Source organism: Vipera ursinii (assembly GCF_947247035.1).
Source record: "Vipera ursinii genome assembly, chromosome: 3".
In the NCBI taxonomy this organism is placed as follows: Eukaryota; Metazoa; Chordata; class Lepidosauria; order Squamata; family Viperidae; genus Vipera; species Vipera ursinii.
Window position 1 is genome coordinate 170,870,579 of NC_139516.1, and position 17,480 is coordinate 170,888,058.

General features: G+C 40.4%; 1 protein-coding gene across 3 annotated transcripts in view; it reads right to left on the reverse strand.

Annotated features, from left to right (window-relative positions):
* Positions 1-9,656, reverse strand: part of NOL4 (nucleolar protein 4) — a gene marked incomplete at both ends in the record, with an annotated part of 150,855 nt that extends 141,199 nt beyond the window's left edge. For all 3 annotated transcript variants that reach the window (XM_083360760.1, XM_083360759.1, XM_083360758.1), the window contains one exon: positions 9,381-9,656. In XM_083360760.1, the coding sequence (XP_083216886.1) occupies positions 9,381-9,656 (276 nt within the window). The remainder of the gene's footprint in view (positions 1-9,380) is intronic.
* Positions 9,657-17,480: the final 7,824 nt, after the last annotated feature.

Below are 17,480 nucleotides of genomic sequence, written 5' to 3' on the forward strand. Positions count from 1 at the left end.
AATCCCCAACTTAGAGACCTTCTTCTGCTCAAGGACCAACAAGCTCAAGAATTGAAAGGCACCAAAAACTGTCATCAGACCCATCACAGAGCTTGTCCTGCTTTTGCCTCGAGGACCGAACTCGTCACCTTTCCTGGTTGGATCCTGACTTCAAGAAGAAAAGTGATTTGAACTTTGATTTAGACTATTTTATGCCTGTAATGGCAATTCTTATTATTGCAATATGTATGCATGTTTATTTCCTATATCTCTCAGGTTTTTATGTCTTATATATCTCAGGTTTATTTCTTATATCTCTCAGGTTTTTATGCCTTATATATCTCAGGTTTATTTCCTATATCTCTCAGGTGTTTTATGACAACAAGCAAATCACAAATGTGTATTTGCATTTGAATAACTACCGTTATATGATTTTCTATGGTGGTATTATGAAATACCAGACGGGGAGTGTGCTGCCACCACGTGGCTGTTTTGGGAAATTATAATATGCTATCTTATCTGGGTCAGCCAACCCCTCCTTCCCTATGACATATTTCCTTCTCCTGATCATGAGCCTTACACCCCTCCCCTTTCTGGGATGGACTTCCTCCTTCTTCTCCCTGAGGACTCTCCTCCTCCATAGCCGGTAGACACACGTGCTCCTCCATAACCGGCAGATACACGTGCAGATACTGTGAGTCATAACTGTCTTTTGACCTTGAATACCATCTATACATCATCTGTCTACACCTTGTCTGCTGTAATCTCATCTGCATGCAAATAAAGGTATTTCTGGATGATCAAGGTATTTCATGAGTTCTGCTATCTGGAAGAGAGCTGTTAACAGTGATAACATCTGCTTATACAGACCAGCACAGGGGTCTTAACAAAGGGATCAATCACAATACAGCAGTTTGATCCAGAATAAGAATTCCAATGTTTGTTACAAAATTTTCTGGATGTGGTTGGAAAGAGGCCTAGAAATGCCAGCACAAATACATCACACTTGCTGAACGTGCACACACAACTAATTATAATTTTCAATTATATGTGATATGCTATCAAGGAAAATGTATAGATATAGCCAGCAGACATTTAGGGAACCTTTATTTTTCATATACTGTTCGAATTTTTTTTTAACGCCATGGTGATACACAATCAAATGTAGTCAGTCTTTTTTTTTTAATCCCAAAGCATCTGTTTGTTAAATACAGTATAACAAAGTTTTGGATGATGGAATTATTTTTTATATAAGGATAACTAATGATAACAGCTCTTAAATCTGTTATTTTGTTATATTTTTGCACAAAAAAATTGTATAATTCGCATTTGCATTCATTTACAAATGGAATATGTTGTTAAAATGTATTGGTGTTGAAATAATTAGTGCACACATATACCTAAAACCAGTTTATTGCATTTGGCAATTGTACTAAAAAATCTCGTTGTCAACCAATATAATTCATTTAATTTGAAATCAAGTGAAAAATTGATTTAAATTATTTTATTAAAGCAAATTAATGGCAATTCTTTTATAAGAAGTTGCCTCAAACAAAATCAGTTTGACATGCCTGCTCTAGATAGTTGAATGCTCCAAAATAAATTCTAGACCAGGCCTGTACATGCAGCCTACCAAGTACCCTTGGACAGAGCACAGACTTTTTTTTTAAAAAAAGTAATAAAATCACCACCACTGCCCTGAAAGTCATGTTGCCTAGTGCCTCCATTGCTTACCATGACCACGAGCTCCAACACTGTGGATGCTCCTCTAGTCACCAAATCATTGATTAGCCCACCCGCATTTCTTTGCAGACCACAAAGATTTTTAATTTATCAGTGTGGGCCTTTCCCTTCTACAAGTTGCACAGACCTCTTCTAGATTTTCCTCTTGCCTTTCTGAGTTAACTCCTTGGTCTGTCATTGAGCAAGAATTGACTTTGTAGGGAAGCATATTATCATGTGATGTATATTTAACATATGTTCTACCTTTATTTATCAATTATATAATATTTGTATGCACCTGGTGAAGTTTGGGGCAACTTACAATATTTTTAAAATCATAAGATTAAAACATAAAAGCAGGGCTTTTTTTCTCATAGAACGCTCAGAATGGCATTCCGGCACCCTTTTTTGCACAAAAAGAAAAAAGCTTTTGCACAAGCTATGCTACTCCCTCTATTGGCTTTCAAAAGCCTATTGGCTTTTGAAAGCCAATAGGAATTGCTGCTGAGTGTGCCAAAAGACCTGGCCGGCAAATGTTGCACCGGCAAGTTGTCTGCAGCGAAGGAAATTTGGCAGGAACTTTGCATCCCTCCCTGCTGCCCAACTACACTATCTCAACTAGGTAAGTAAAAGAGGACAAGGAGTGGGAAGTGGGTTCTGCGGAGTCCATTGGCACTCCTTCCTTGTGCTCACCTGTGTTAGCCAAGCTGGTGGCCTACCTGGTGCTGGACCTGTGCCACCAATGCCTCACCCTGCGTGCCTAAGTGGCCACCCTGCATCACCTAGCCCACACCGCCTCTGCCGCCCACCCCATGCAGCCCCACCATATAGAGCAGGCCCCACTGCTCCCACAGCACCAGCCGCACCAGCTCCAACCCTGTGGGGCAGCCCACCACCAACACCCCTTACACCCGTGACCACAGCAATGCTCCCCCCACCCCCCCGCCTCCTGCAGCTGCCAAGATGAGAGTTCCGGCACCTTTTTTTTTAGAAAAAAAGCACTGCATATGAATGAAGGCGAATATGCCTGTCCCCGGTTAATGCTGCAGGATCCAATCTGGATTGATTATTGGGACCAGAGTTTTTATCTTCCAAGCTTTCGGACTCATACTGGAGTCCATCTTCAGGGGCATGGCACAGCCTGCCATATATCAAAAACATTTCAGAAGCTGTAGAATACAACTTCTGAGATCTGCCAGTGAGATCGCACTCCTCCCAGAGACTACTATACAAGGACAAATTATGCATTGTAAAGATCGCCTGGAGGTGAGAGATACTTTCAATGTAACCTACCAAATCCCCTGTATGGATTGTCTCTGTGACTATGTAAGACAGACAGGGAGGAAACTAACTACCAGATTGCAAGAACACAAACAAGCAGTCAGACTCATTGATAGCCTCACACTTCAATGAACAAGGACACACATTCAACTTTGCAGCTACTAAGATTGTTGGATGAGCAGACATAAAAACAGCCGGGGAAGTGATTGAAGTCTGGGAAGCCAGCCACTCATCAGTCAACAGGAGTGCTGATTTACCACCAACAAATCAAGTACTTAGAAGGCAAGGGCTGGGCAGCACAAGCAAATGACAACCAATGACTTAAACATACCCCAATCAACATACCCCAATCAGCATCTAAAAAGCCACATACAACAGGCACCGTATAAATACTACACACAGAACAGCACACACACTGCTAGAGAGGATGGGCTCCAGCACGACTTCAACGCTCCAAAGACAAAACCCTCTGGCCCCGGTGACTGACCCAGGTTGGATCCTGAACAACACATAGTTTTATATTAAAGTATTCAGCACAAAAAGAGTTTTCATTAAATACACAATTGTCTGAATTATCAGTTTTTGTAAATATCTACCTTTTCCAAACTTATTTTTAGTCTATACTAATGACTCAGAAATAATCATAACACAATAATGATAATTGCTAGGAAACTGCCTTTTCATTAAATCAGAATGTTCACCTATTTTAGCATCATTTATACTGAATAGCAACAGCTAGGTTTCAGACAAAGCACAGAACAATTTTCCAGAGCTATTTCAAAACATTAGAGACTGAACTGAAACCTTCTGATTGCAAAACATGAGTATTATTACTGAATTACTGTTCAAGGAAAATGTAAAATAAAAAATATAGTATCTACATGGCCTAACTGAAATTACAACTGGTTAAGAATCTAGTGGATACAATAATTGTGTTCACTATTTGAGCTAGTGTAGGATAAACATGTGAACTTTTAAGATACAGAGTTACAAATCTCCAATAAAATTTGCCTAATTATATTGCTCTGCTTTTTATAGCATGAACTATGCATCATATGACAAAACGGCTTGTTAATTATCTTGTAGACTTCAGTTTTCCCCAAATATATTTCATTTAAGCTTTAAATTTATTAGTGTAAGTTAAAGAGAAGGGTTTAATGATACATACTTTCACACTGTCATAAATTATTAAATAAAAGTGAACATGACTTTCAATTCCAGTTTTAATAATATGTCTGTGTCTGTAGTAGCATTATAGTATCACTGAAACTCCAGAATAAAAACATGCCTAACTTTAGTGGCACAAGTACATATACTCTGCCTTAAGCATTTATATTATCAAGAGCATGCCATTTATCATATACTGAACAAGTAATATCACTTTTTTCTTTTTTAAAGTATAATGCAAAGCTGCATTCCCAAAGCTTTATGCTGAGGTCTAATATACTGATCTGTAGCAAAGTTCATTTCTGAATCAGTAGTATGATTCCAAGCATATGCATCACACACAAAGGTGGCAGTGTACATGGCTTTCTCCCAAATGAGAGATAAGAGATTGATTTTATTTTAGATCAAATGTAATTGGTGTTCAGTTTGTATATATGTCTTTTGTTTAGAAGCCCAACTACAACTCATACCAAAGGGCAATTAAAATATTTGTATCCCAAATACAGCTCTGGAAAAAAAAGTTGGGCAAATCCTATTTCAAACTTAAAATTAAAACTTCAAGGTTTTGTTCAACTTATCTTCATTATAAATTCACACACACATACAGGAATCAGTAGAGAAATCTACTGCATAATTATTACTATCCAGTATCCACAACTTTGACATCACTATTTTTATGAAGTAAAATATAATATTAATTGTAGCCTCATGTTTTAAATAAACATTTGTTTTTCAAATTGTAGAAATTATTTCAACCAGTACATTATTATTTAATCTTTGCAATTTTGCTTTCAAACAAAACATTGTATATTTCATAATCTCAAAGAAACTACAATTTCAGGCACTGACTCCAGAATCACTGGTTCAACTAAGTAGCATCTTCATAGTAATTATTGTCTTTCATTAGACATTTTTTGTCACCTAACAGTTTTATGTAAAACTCTTGTTAGGTATCCTTTCACTGTATCCTTTCAATAAAGTGCAGCTTGAGCTTAACAAAAGGGAGTTGCTAACAAAACAGTAACAGAGGGAGAAGTGGCAGACGCATATTGTTCACTAAGCTGTACATATAAATACTCCACTGTGTGTTGGCCCACTGTAGACCTAAAATGGCTGTATTGCAGGATGTTGTTGCCTGGTGACCAAGAGTGCATTTCCTATACCACAGAGTGATGTGAAGACTTGAAGACAGATTAACCCCTATTGCTCTTAAAAGACGAAGATACTAAAATGAATTAATCCTGATATCAACATGCTAAATACTCCCTTCCTGTGCATATTAATAAAACTGAATGAGGTCTTGTGACCCTCAGATTTTCACTTGGCATACAACAGCCAAATAAGAGGATAACTTTGATCAAGCTTGGTTTCATTCACTGCCCATGAAATCAATAAGATGATTAAAATCCTGCTAATGTACAACAGCAACCCATTCTTGCTTCAATGAAGTCATTGCTGTGTGTCTAGTCTGTCCTGGTGCAAACTCCCACCTGCTATCAATGTCTTTTTCTTTCATTAGAATCAAGTAGTTAATTAGCCCCAGCCTGTCCTCTTCTCTTGTCTCTTTGCCTTTAATGCAGCAGTAATGATGTCTAATTACCAGCAGTAGTGGATTATAGAATCTTTAGAAGCAAAGGACTCTGGTTGATAGCAAAGCATAGTCACATATGTTAAAGCTTCAAGGAGAAAATAATTCTGGACAAATTCAACTTTTTAAAATTTTCTTGAAATGCTTTTAGAATTTAAAATTACTGGAAATGTCTAAATAATAATTATACTTGGTGATTAATTTTATATTTATTTTTTATGTATGGCATTTCAAATTGTGAAAAAAAAGTTTTATTAAACGGCTTGAAGTTACACACTCTCTGCACTATGAATATTAGAAGTTATAGTAATAATAATAATGCAACAATCAACATTTAAGAACTACTGCATATTTAAATGATTAAACTCTTCTTATGACTACTCTAGGTTACTGGAATGAATAATGAATAAATTGCTAAGCAGACTAAAACATCTGTCCATGGTGCTAGTGTATAAAGTTGAATGGGGTGGGAGAGAGAAACTTGAAATTCTCTCTGAAGTTAACCATCAATAAACAGCAATATAGCCAAAACCACTGCTTTTTTTTCAAGTGTGGCCAAAATATGACCTGTGTCTCCATGGGATGTTAATTCATTTTATTTAAATATAAAAAACTATTTTAACTCTTTTTCTTCTACTTAGTCTGAAAGTCTCAAGTAGACCAAAGGATAAAGTAGTCCTTGACCAAATCTTGTGCTTAGAGAAATGGTTAGAAGTGGTGGCTGGGGGTGTTCAGTAGTGTCTCTGTAAATAATAGTCCAATTTACAGAAACTGATTTAGTAAAAGAAATGAAGCACAAATTAAGAGCAATACAATTAGATATCAGATCAAGGAATAAAGTTCATTTTGGGATATGCTTGGAAAAATAAATGCATAAGATTTCTTGAAAGCTAGCAAGTGGATCAATAAGTATGGAAACAATATGGAAAAGATCTTCTTCCCTAAGTTAATCTTCCCTAAGTAGAACTAAGGAGAAACTTCCTGACAGTTAGAACAATTAACCAGTGGAACAATCTGCCTCCAGAAGCTGTGAATGCTCCAACACTGGAAGTTTTTAAGAAGAGACTGGACAGCCATTTGTCTGAAATGGTATAGGGTTTCCTTCCTGAGCAGGGGGTTGGACTAAATGACCTCCAAGGTCCGTTCCAACTTCGATGATGATGATGATGATGATGATGATGATGATGATGATGATGCAGAGCAAGGACCTCTGTTCCTGACTTTACAAATCAAGCATGTTGTCACTAGTAAAAGCACATTTGGGGGGTTCCAAGTTCCAACTCTTTAAGGCTCAAAAGTGAGAACCAGCACTTTAAATTGGACCCAGAAATGTTGTAGTAGCTAGTATATCTGCTACAGTATAGAAGTTACATATACTGAATAGTGCATAAAATCTTAGCTACAATTTTCACATGCTGAAATTTCTGGGCCAATGTCTATCCTACAGTACTTACAGCTAATTACAGTCGTCTAATTCAGATGCCACTTCTGTATCCTCTGCAGATAGAGCCACAAATACTGGCCTGAGTTAGTAAAAAGCATGATTGGCACTATAAAATGAAGCTTCTCCTTGAGTATTTCATTGATTTAAATGCCTCTGCTTTGAGCCTGGATCCAGTTTTCAAAATTGAAGATTTTACTTGGTCAAGGAATGATGTGCCATAGTAAAAAGTAATGCAATCTGCAGATTATTCAGTGAACTTTCCTACATGTCATGCAAGCCCCTCATTGCATGATGCCACTGAATGTACACCAAAAACATTATGAGAATTATGAATTTTGTATGTGCTGATCACTTTCCAAGACTGTGGATAGTATCCTGTATATACCCTTACATAGGAGGAAACTGAACTTTGAATAGACATGCAAAGGATCACAATACAAACATTTAAAAGATTATGTAGAAATGTATCTTAAGAGTTGTTGCTTTGCTAATTCAAGCAAATAAGTAAAATGTTTAGATTAATACAGTATATCAAGAAAAAGTCTAACTGAATGATTGTAAACAGAATCCAAAAGAATTAAGTTATTCAAGCTTGTAAAGCACCACACTTGAAACAGAATAGTTATTAATAGTTACACATAAAACCAAAAATACTACTAATTTTGTTAAACATGCTATATTGTAAAGGGGAATCAAAATTGATTCTTTCTTCTGAGTTCTTTTGTCAAAATGAATTTTATGCTCCATTTTGAGTCATTGTCAGAAATAAGATGACACTTACAAACCTTTATCTAAAAAGATCATAGGGAATTATGTATTTTCCTATATTTCATACTACAGTTTTATGATACTAAAGGCTTTTCAAAGGTTTATACTGAATGTAATAGCTATTATAATATTGGGTATAATCTAATGAGTTTATAGAAAATAATTTTGGTGAATTGCCCCAGATCCACAAAACTTTCATATTACTTGGCAGTAAATATAAACAGTGCCTTAAGTAATCTGTAGTCTATTCATTTTAAGTCATTTAATATACTTCTTTTGTAAATCTCACACACACACACATATACATACATACATACATACATACATACATACATGCAATCATATACACATGATATACTATTGCAGAGGTATAAGGTTCTGGCATTTTCCTCTGCATATCTCCACTACAATTTAACGCCTCATTTAAAAACCTTTTCCCCTGTCAATCAGGAAAAAAAGAACCCCAAATCCTTGCCCAACTTAACATTGCTCTAAACAAAACCCAGATCCTAATATCAAAGTATAGAAGTGTGCACATTGGAGTAAAAGAAGGCTTGCAGAGAGGCTCAGAAAGCAAGAAATACCCAAAGGAGAACATAAACCTACTTGTAACCACCAATTTCCATCGTCTGAAATAGGAAATGAGGCTTTTTGTCACCTCCACAGCCTAGCATCTCAGCCCCGGTGCTCTTATTGTATGCCCTCCACCTCTGCAAGGCTCCCAACATTTCTGGGCTGGCTCTGTTGAGAGCGAGCGCACGAGAGACCAATTCCCCTTCGGTCATGAGCCAGCCCGTGGCTCTTTTGTTGATTAGCCTGCCCTCCGCTTCCACGGGCAACCAGCCAGGCACGTTTCTTCCGCTCAGGGGATAAGAGCTAACAATGAAAGGGGAGAGCTGATATTCTAGGGAAACCCCAAATCACCCCGACCGTTTGGTATGGTGCTAATAAGAATCTCCTGCGCTCTGTAGATCGGAAATAGTCTTATGGGTAGTGCGCAACTACAGGACTCACCAACACACACACACAGAGACACACACACAACACACACGTCCGTTTTAGTTTAGGGGACGAAATAAGATTTCCCCTTTTCCTCGTTCCGCTCCTCCTCCCTCCCCCGCCCCCCCCCCGTTAAGAAGAAAGGAAGAAAGGAACCGGAGAGACTTCGTAGAGGGGTGTGTTTTGTGCACTTGCAACGTAAAAGCAAGGAAGGATCACAAAGCCCTCGGCAGCGGAGAAGGTGCCAGGCAAACGCAACATGGGCGGGAGGGGTGGTGAGGAAGAGATTTCAGAAAGGAGGGAGGGAGGAGAGAGAGCAGCCTGAGCCAACTCGGGGGTGGAGGTGGCAGCTATGTGTCGGCGGCGGCGGCGGCTCCCTACTCTTCCTCCCCGATGTGGCTAAATAACAAGGCAGACAATTTCTCTACTAACCGTGGTCTTGACCGGCACGTACAGCACTTGCATCCCTCCGCCACCAGCAGCACCACCACCACTGACCTCGTCCGGACTGCCGAGCTGGAAGCCTTTGGATTTGACCCAGAATTTAAATTTGGCGTTATCAGTGGAGCTCGTCTCGGAGCCGTTCAGGAGCTGGACAATCCGCTCGTATTTTTTGCGGGTCACCGTCTTGGTTTTGCCCGAGTCCCCGTAAGTCCTGAGGCACCAGTCCTGAAACTGGCGATACATGTCCCGGTCACCGCTCTCCATAATCCGCCCTGAGAGACACGCACAGCCCAAGCGGACTCGGGGACGGATCCCCCACACCTCCGGGGCACCTGTTCACCCCGGGCTCATGGAGAAAGAGAGCTCCAACGCCAAGATCCAGCGCGAGAGAGGAGGTCCCCGACAATCACCCCGTCACCGTAGAGGGGGTTGCTTTCCGGAGGCTTGGCGATCAGTTCAAGAGTGGCCCGCCCCGGGGCCCGATCATCCCCCAACTTGCTGCGCCCCCTCCTCATACAATCCAGGCGAGCAAATCTGGCAGGGTTGCCTTCTCTTCCCCGTCTCCGGTACGTGAGTGTCCCTTCAATGTTGTGCCAGGCAGGACTATCCCAGCGTCTCCAGCAGCGTCTCTTCCCCAGAGGATTGTGCCTCTATGGCACTGAAGACATGGCCCCTGAGTAGATCGAAGCCAAAAGGTTCGAAGCCAAAAGACTACTACTAATAATATCATGGAGTCGGATTCTTCTCTCCTGGGCATCAGCTTCAGCCCGGATGGTGCAGGTTGGGGGTGGGGGGAGAGAGTAAAGCCCACCCTCCACCCCAGTCAGCCAACCCTCGGCTGTCTTCCTGCGTCTATCCTGGAGGGCTCCGTTTCTCCAGAAGCAGGCTGGTTGTGCAGGATGGAGGAAAATGCTGAAGGGCAGCCTGGCCTTACTGCCCCCTTTTAATTCCCCCTAAATCTCCGCAATTTGAGTGTGAAGCTCTTGGTGGGATAGAAAGTTCTTTCCAGCTGGCGAGGTACGGGGCACATTGGGGAGAGAAACATCGACCCCGCAGGCCACTTTAATCTGGCTCGCGGTTGTTATTGTTGTTGTTGATCTCACCAAAGTATATAATTATTATTTTTTCCTAATCTGAAAATATCAAATTTGGACCGAGACTGAAAGAGGCCGAGTTCAATCTGAGGAGGATATTGGCCAGTGAGGGGGGTGGCTGGCGGCCGGGCTGCGCTTGCAAACGACGGCTCTCGCCTATGGAGGACTCGCCCAGTCTAGGCAATCCTGAGCTCTCCCTCATCAGCTTCAGGGCGTTCGAGGAAGTTTGGCGTCCGGATGCTTAAGCAGAACCGTCATCCCTGCTGCCTCCCCTCCGCCAAGCGGCCCTATTATTGTCCCTTTCTTCGCCGCCGCTTCAGCTCTCGCTTGAGATTCCAGACGTCTTTGGGGCAGGCCACCGACCCTTCCCTCCTCCTCCTCCTCCTCCTCCTCCTCGGGAGCCAAATGGCTAGCGCCGCACAACGACCCTCCAAGCAGGCGAAGGAAGGCGGCAGCTGCTCCATCCAACACCTATTCGCGGCCCGGGAAAGGGAGTTCCCATCTTCCTCCTCCTCCACTACCACCACCACCTCCTCCGCCTCCCCTCCGCCGCGCGAGCCTAGGCACACTCCCACTCTGTCTCTCTCTGTGCGCCTTCTCTCTCATGGCTTTTGGACCCGTCCAGTCCCGGCTCTTCTCTCTGGCCGCTACTCAGCCCAGCTCTCTCTTTCAGACTCTCCTCAGGCTCGTGGGGGTAAGAGGAAGTCTCATAATGGTGGCTTTTCCTGTCCCGTCGCCTTCTCCCTCGGTGCCTCTTCCTCCATCCGAAAGGCAGCAGCACCCGGAGAGAAATGGCTGGCCTGGCACCTTGCGCGCGCCGCGCCTGTCTTGTCCCAGGAAGGCACTTGCAAAACGGTCAGTAGCCGCCCGCCTCCTCCTCCTCCCTCCCTCCCTCCCTCCCTCCCTCCCCCACTCTCTCCTCCCGCTTGCCTCCTCCCCCGCCTTTCCTCCCCGCCAGCCGCTCTTCGTTCGTTCAGCGGCTCTGCTGGTAGGTCTCGCGGCGCAAGAACCGGGACTGACAGCCGGCAACGCAAGCCGAGCGCGAGCAAAGCTCCTTGCTTAAACCTCCGTCTCGCTCTCTGGGCCTTCCCCCCCCTCCTTCCCGCTCGTCGCCCGCTCTCCTCTGATTGGTCAGCCGGACAAAAGTTTCTGTGGAGACGGCTGAGCGGCAACGTGACGGACAGAATTGTCCCATTTAGGGATGCTGGGCAATGCGCATGCTGCAGGCAGGCGGCTGCAGGTTAAGAGAGCGCCGCGAAGGCGAGGCTAGTCTGAGCCGCGGACGGCAAGGTGGCGCTGGGGAGGAAGGAGGACGAGGACGAGGCATCCTCTCCTCATCCTCTCCGCCACAACCAGGTGGGGGAAGGGGGAGGGGCGTGTGAGGGGAGCGTTTCCATGGAGACTTGTTCTGGTCTAGCCTCGCTCTCCCTCCTCCCCTTCTTCCCTCCCATAAGATCAGCTGACACATTATTAGCTTAGGACCTAATTATTGCTTATTGGAGCAACACTTGAGCGAGAGGGCCAGCTGCAGGAGGCGGCGTAAGCGAGGGAGGGAAGGAAGGAGTTCCACCCTCTCCCAGCCCTGGGAGCCAAGAGTCCCAAGAGGATTCTTAACTTTCAAGGTTTCAGGCAGCCACAACCACCGCCGTGTGGTGCTGCTCCCTTCCCACACATCCCTCATAATTTGTTGCGGGTGGGCGGTGGGGGTGGGAATGTGGATAATAGCATTTACTTAGTGAGGACCAGATGATGCCTTTCCAAAAGAGTCTTTCTCCAGTTCACTGGCATGGCAGGTTACTGCTTCTCACTTAGCACTTCCTCCCCAGAGCCTCCCCTAAGGCTGGCCTTTGGGAAACAGGGCAGGGGGGCTTTCCCTTCAAATGGATCTTGAGTTGCTTTTAATTCAAGTAAGTTACTTAATGAAGCCCAGTTATTTGTGTCCATTGACTGAAGAAAAGATCCTCACTGGTGTGGGGAAAGGAACTCCCCTTGCATTTCATGAAAGATTCTGAGATGTCCCTTGGTAAGGAAGGAGACATCCCAAAGAAAATTCAGCCAATCAGCTGCTTAGAGATGCAGTTCTTGTACTATGGAGAAGTTTTGATTTGGGCAGCCCAATGCAATGTTTTAGAAGTTTAAAAAAAAATCTACTAGTTTGAATGGTTTCTAAAAAAAGGGAGCTGTCCTAGACTGTGGCAGTGGAAATAAAGGTAATTTTGCAGCATATTAAGGATTAACAAATGTATGTTTATATCATAATGGATTTATTATTAGTCTTTACAGGACCCCGAGGCTAAGAAGTCACAGAAATAATGTTCATGAAAGGGGAAAAGGTGAGGCAACTCTATGTATGCTTATCTGAAAAAAATAATAGGATACTTTAGAGCAGTGTTTCCCAACCTTAGGAACTTGAAGATGCGTGGACTTCAACTCCCAGAATTCCCCAGCCAGCATAGCTGGCTGGGGAATTCTGGGAATTGAAGTCCACGCATCTTCAAGTTCCTAAGGTTGGGAAACGCTGCTTTAGAGAGATCAAATAAAGAATGGCATATCTGTCATCAGATGACAAATATGTAGGCAACAATAACTTAAAGACTTGTCATTGGATCAAATTGATCACTATCCTGAGACCATGCTTTATGGTACAGTGTATTTAAAGATATTGTTTATATAGCACTCTCATATAGTCATTTAATATACATCAGTGTATTTTTAACTGAGATTCAAACCTTTTAGGAATGGTGAAGTTAAAATCTACCTGCAACTATTTTATTTTTGGTTTAGTTCCAGACAACAAAGCTCCATAGTAACTAGTTGGCACAACTGATCAAGTTCATCTTTCTTTACCAGCTTATTTGACTGTATTCGTGACCAGCTATAGCTAAAAGGCCATAACTTCCAATCATATATCAAATGCCAATAAAGTTGTTAATAAATATTAAGACAGTTACAGAGAAAGAGAAAAGGTACACCAAACCACCTTCCTTTGGTTTGCCAGGAATCCACCCAGAAAGGCAGTGAAGGAATTGCCTTGGAGCTGCATAGTAACTTTTCCCAGGGTTATTAGATCTATGGCAAAGTTCAAAGTTCATGGAAGTGGGGTGCCTCCTTTTTATATTTCACAGACCAGAGAGCATACACAACACTTGTGGTTGGCTTGGCAATGCATCTTAGTGTCTTGGTTATTATTCAGATATAAGCCCCACATTCAGAGATATTTTTAAATAATAGGTCTTTCGCAGACAATGCCTGGAGAAAATGAGATGATGCATTTTGTCAGTAACATGGGAAACCCAAATAGATGACCTTTTGCTAAAGAGATTAGTACATATTACTTCTGAAAATATATCATATATATATATATATATATATATATATATATATATATATATATATATATATATATGCTTTAAATATATAATCATGCTTGCCTATATATATTTTAAAATATTTATATATAAATATATAATGTTGAGAATGATTTCCAACAGACAACCTATACAGTCATAATTAAAAGCACTCATTCAACATAAAAAGGCAACACAAAATCATATATAACATCCCCAAATTACATCCTTAACTCAACTTAACAGGCTGAGTTTCCATGAAAAATGCTCCAGGAGGCTAGCTGTTTTAATGGATTGGAGTCTATTTCATTTTATGCCAAACTAAATCCATGGCCCAAGAGTTTTTGTTTTTCTTGATGAGTGTACAGTGAAACTTAGTTTGGATATAGTTGACCAAATCTCCATCCAGAGATCCTCCTGAATGAATGCATTAATCCACTTTATTTAAGATAGTCTGGATCAAACAGTTACAACTTATTTTAATGTTATTGTACTTTTACTATAATTATGCTGATATACATACAGTATATTCCTATATACTGTAGTGATACTATGCAAATGGCACAAAATATGTTATTTGCATATGCAGTATATCATTTGATGCATATGCATAATTTTTGTAATGATCTCATTGCCCAAAGGACATAATTCATAGAATGGCACTTTTTCAAATTTGAAAGACATTTAAGAGTAACAGACTTCTTTTCCTCAAATGGTCCATTTAAAGAAGATTACATTGTATTCCATAACCAGGGTAGCATAACAGGAAAAGTCTTTTTTTAGATGCTACCTACTAGTGCAGTAAGAAGACTGAGAGTGGTTATGATGGCACTCCTCAACTATCTTAAGAGGATAGCACGCAGAAGGAGGTTAAGACCATTCTCCATTGCTCCAAAATGTAAACGCAAAACAGTGGATTAAGTTACAGAAAGGCAGACTGAATATTAGAACAAACTTCCCTATTTATCATAAGAGCTGTTTGACAGTGTATCTAATTAATCATAGAAGTAGGTAGCTCCTCTTCATTCTATGTTGTCTGGACTGCCTCAAATGCTTTCATCTGGATTCCTGCACTGAGCAGGAAATGGACCTGTGGCATAAATGGTCTCTTACAACTCTTATGATTCTAAGCTTGGATTCTAGGGAAGAGTTAAAACCTGGGTAAATTCAAATGGATAAGATTACTAAAATTATATGTTATAATCTAATCCTATTATAATACAATTTGACATATTAATTAGAAAATCATCAGACAAATCAAGTGAGAGTTCTCACCCAAGGCACAAATTACCAAGCTTAAATTATCATTTATTAGTCACCTAATTCTCTGGAGAAGGTTCCAGTCCTGGGAAAAGTGGAAGTAGAGAAGAAAAGGACAACCAGCAGCAAAGTGGGTAGATTCAGTTCTACTGTGATAACTGCATTGCTGGAAGATCTGGAGATCAGGTTAGAGACAGGTTGTCATGGAAAATATGTGCTCACTAAGAGTCAAGTTGACGGCACATAATCGGAGTCACAAAACAAGGTGGAATAAGAAGAGAGAAAGAAAAATTTAAAAACCATGAGACCCCAACCTATTTATGCTGGTGGACACATTTGGCATTTTGAGAATGGATGCCCACACAAGATGGTACTCATGGGGAACATAATAAAACACTGGTATAATAGAATGTTACTTGCTTCTTCCTCTTCATTTCCACAGAATGTTTTTTATTATACCCACTTACTTTTGTCTTGTTTCTGGTTGAACGTATTGCCAAACATCCATAATTTTCTTTTCTAAGAAAGTATAAAAGACTCATTTGGGATTCAGAGACATTCTTGGAAACAAAAATAACTATGGTGGGTTGAGCATTGCTTTATAACAGTTTTCAATCTTAAATTAAACAATATAAACAGGAAGGGAGATGTTGGCAGTACCTCTGGATAGCACATTGGGAACCCTAATAATAAGCTAATGTATTAGTATTAGACAATTACTAGATACTGAAATATGAAATATTTAAAATGTGAAAAGCGATGGTATAATATATGAAGTTTCATGGGAAATAACTATATGGTTGCTAGGAGTCAACACTGACGATGGCAAATAATTTTCAAAGCTTACTTCAGTGTACCCATTATTTTGTTCATGCTGCATTTATGCTTCCACTTTCTTTTATTGTTTTTGGGGCTACTATTACATACAAAAGTTAGTAATTGGATAGTTGCCTACATAATTTTTTCAGAGTTAAATCCACAGTTTCAAGCTATCTATAACATTTAATAATTAGTAATAATTTGTAAAATTTCATAATTGTTACAAAGTACCAGATATATGCACATTATTATGTTCTCTGTGTTGCTAAATTTGTCACTGTTTGCTTTTCTGGGTTAACAATTTAAATTATGTTTTTAAAAATCTATTCAATAATATTAAAATAAGATATCTTCCTGATTGATGGGATTTTAAAGGATCTTTTTATTTGCTTTATTTTAACTGTACTTTTTAGAATTAACTATTTTAAATCTGTGTATGAATTTGTGTGTGTATTCTTTTAGGAATAAAAAGTAGGGTAATGCACAAATGTGTAATAGTTCCAATCATGATTTTATTCTCTTAATTAGACTTTGAACAGCAGCTCAACTTTTTAAAAATCATATTGAAATTTGGCTTAAGAACAAACTCTTTTATTGATTGGTTTTATTTTGATTTAATGCTTTTAATGTCATTGTCTTCTAACTTCTCCTTAACTACGGAAATCAGATTTTAAAAAGCCTAATTTCATTGATAGGAAAATTTGGAAGAGATATTCTATTTGGAAAAAGTAAAAAATAATGTCATGGCTGCATTGACTTTTGAATATTGAAATACAGATTACAGTTCACTACTAGCATTTTTCCCTGTCTTCATAAGTGCTAATGAAACTAACTCTGACCATTACCTTTTATCCTTGATTTAACACTTTTCAGGACACGGTTACAGAATGTGGAGGTAGCAAATCTTTTCTTTCTTAAAAAAAAAGCAATTTTAAGAGAAATACCAAAAATGCCTTTTCTTCTAGATAAAGTGTCAAATAAAAGGAACTTGCAATTTTTTATTTTAATATATATCTTCATCATATCAGTAACATGCTTTATGCCACATCTATTCGTTTTGTTGAGTAATAACAGGAAGTATGAATGGTGTTTTAAGATTATTTGCACCATTCCAGGATATCACCTGGGGATTCCACTAGTGCCGGGGTAGGCAACCTCGGCTCTTTTATGACTCATGGACTTCAACTCCCAGAATTCCTGAGCCAGCCAAGCCAGCCAAGCCAAGCTGGCTCAGGAATTCTGGGAGTGGAAGTCCATGAGTCATAAAAGAGCCGAGGTTGCCTACCCCTGCACTAGGGCATATGAGACAACACAATACAAACAGTCCCAGGGTTAACAATGTCTGAATTGTGGACAACTAGTATTTACAAAAAGGCTGCCTATTACTAAAAGTGGTGAACGGCATTCTCCTTTCTCAAGTTGATGAAGCACTGAAACCACGCAACGCATTCAGGAACCAGTGAATATAGTCTGTTTTCCGAAAGTGTTGTGCAGTTTCAGCATTTCAGTGGCTCAAGACAGGACAATACCATCTGCCATTTTTAATAATGGGAAATCCATTTGTATGT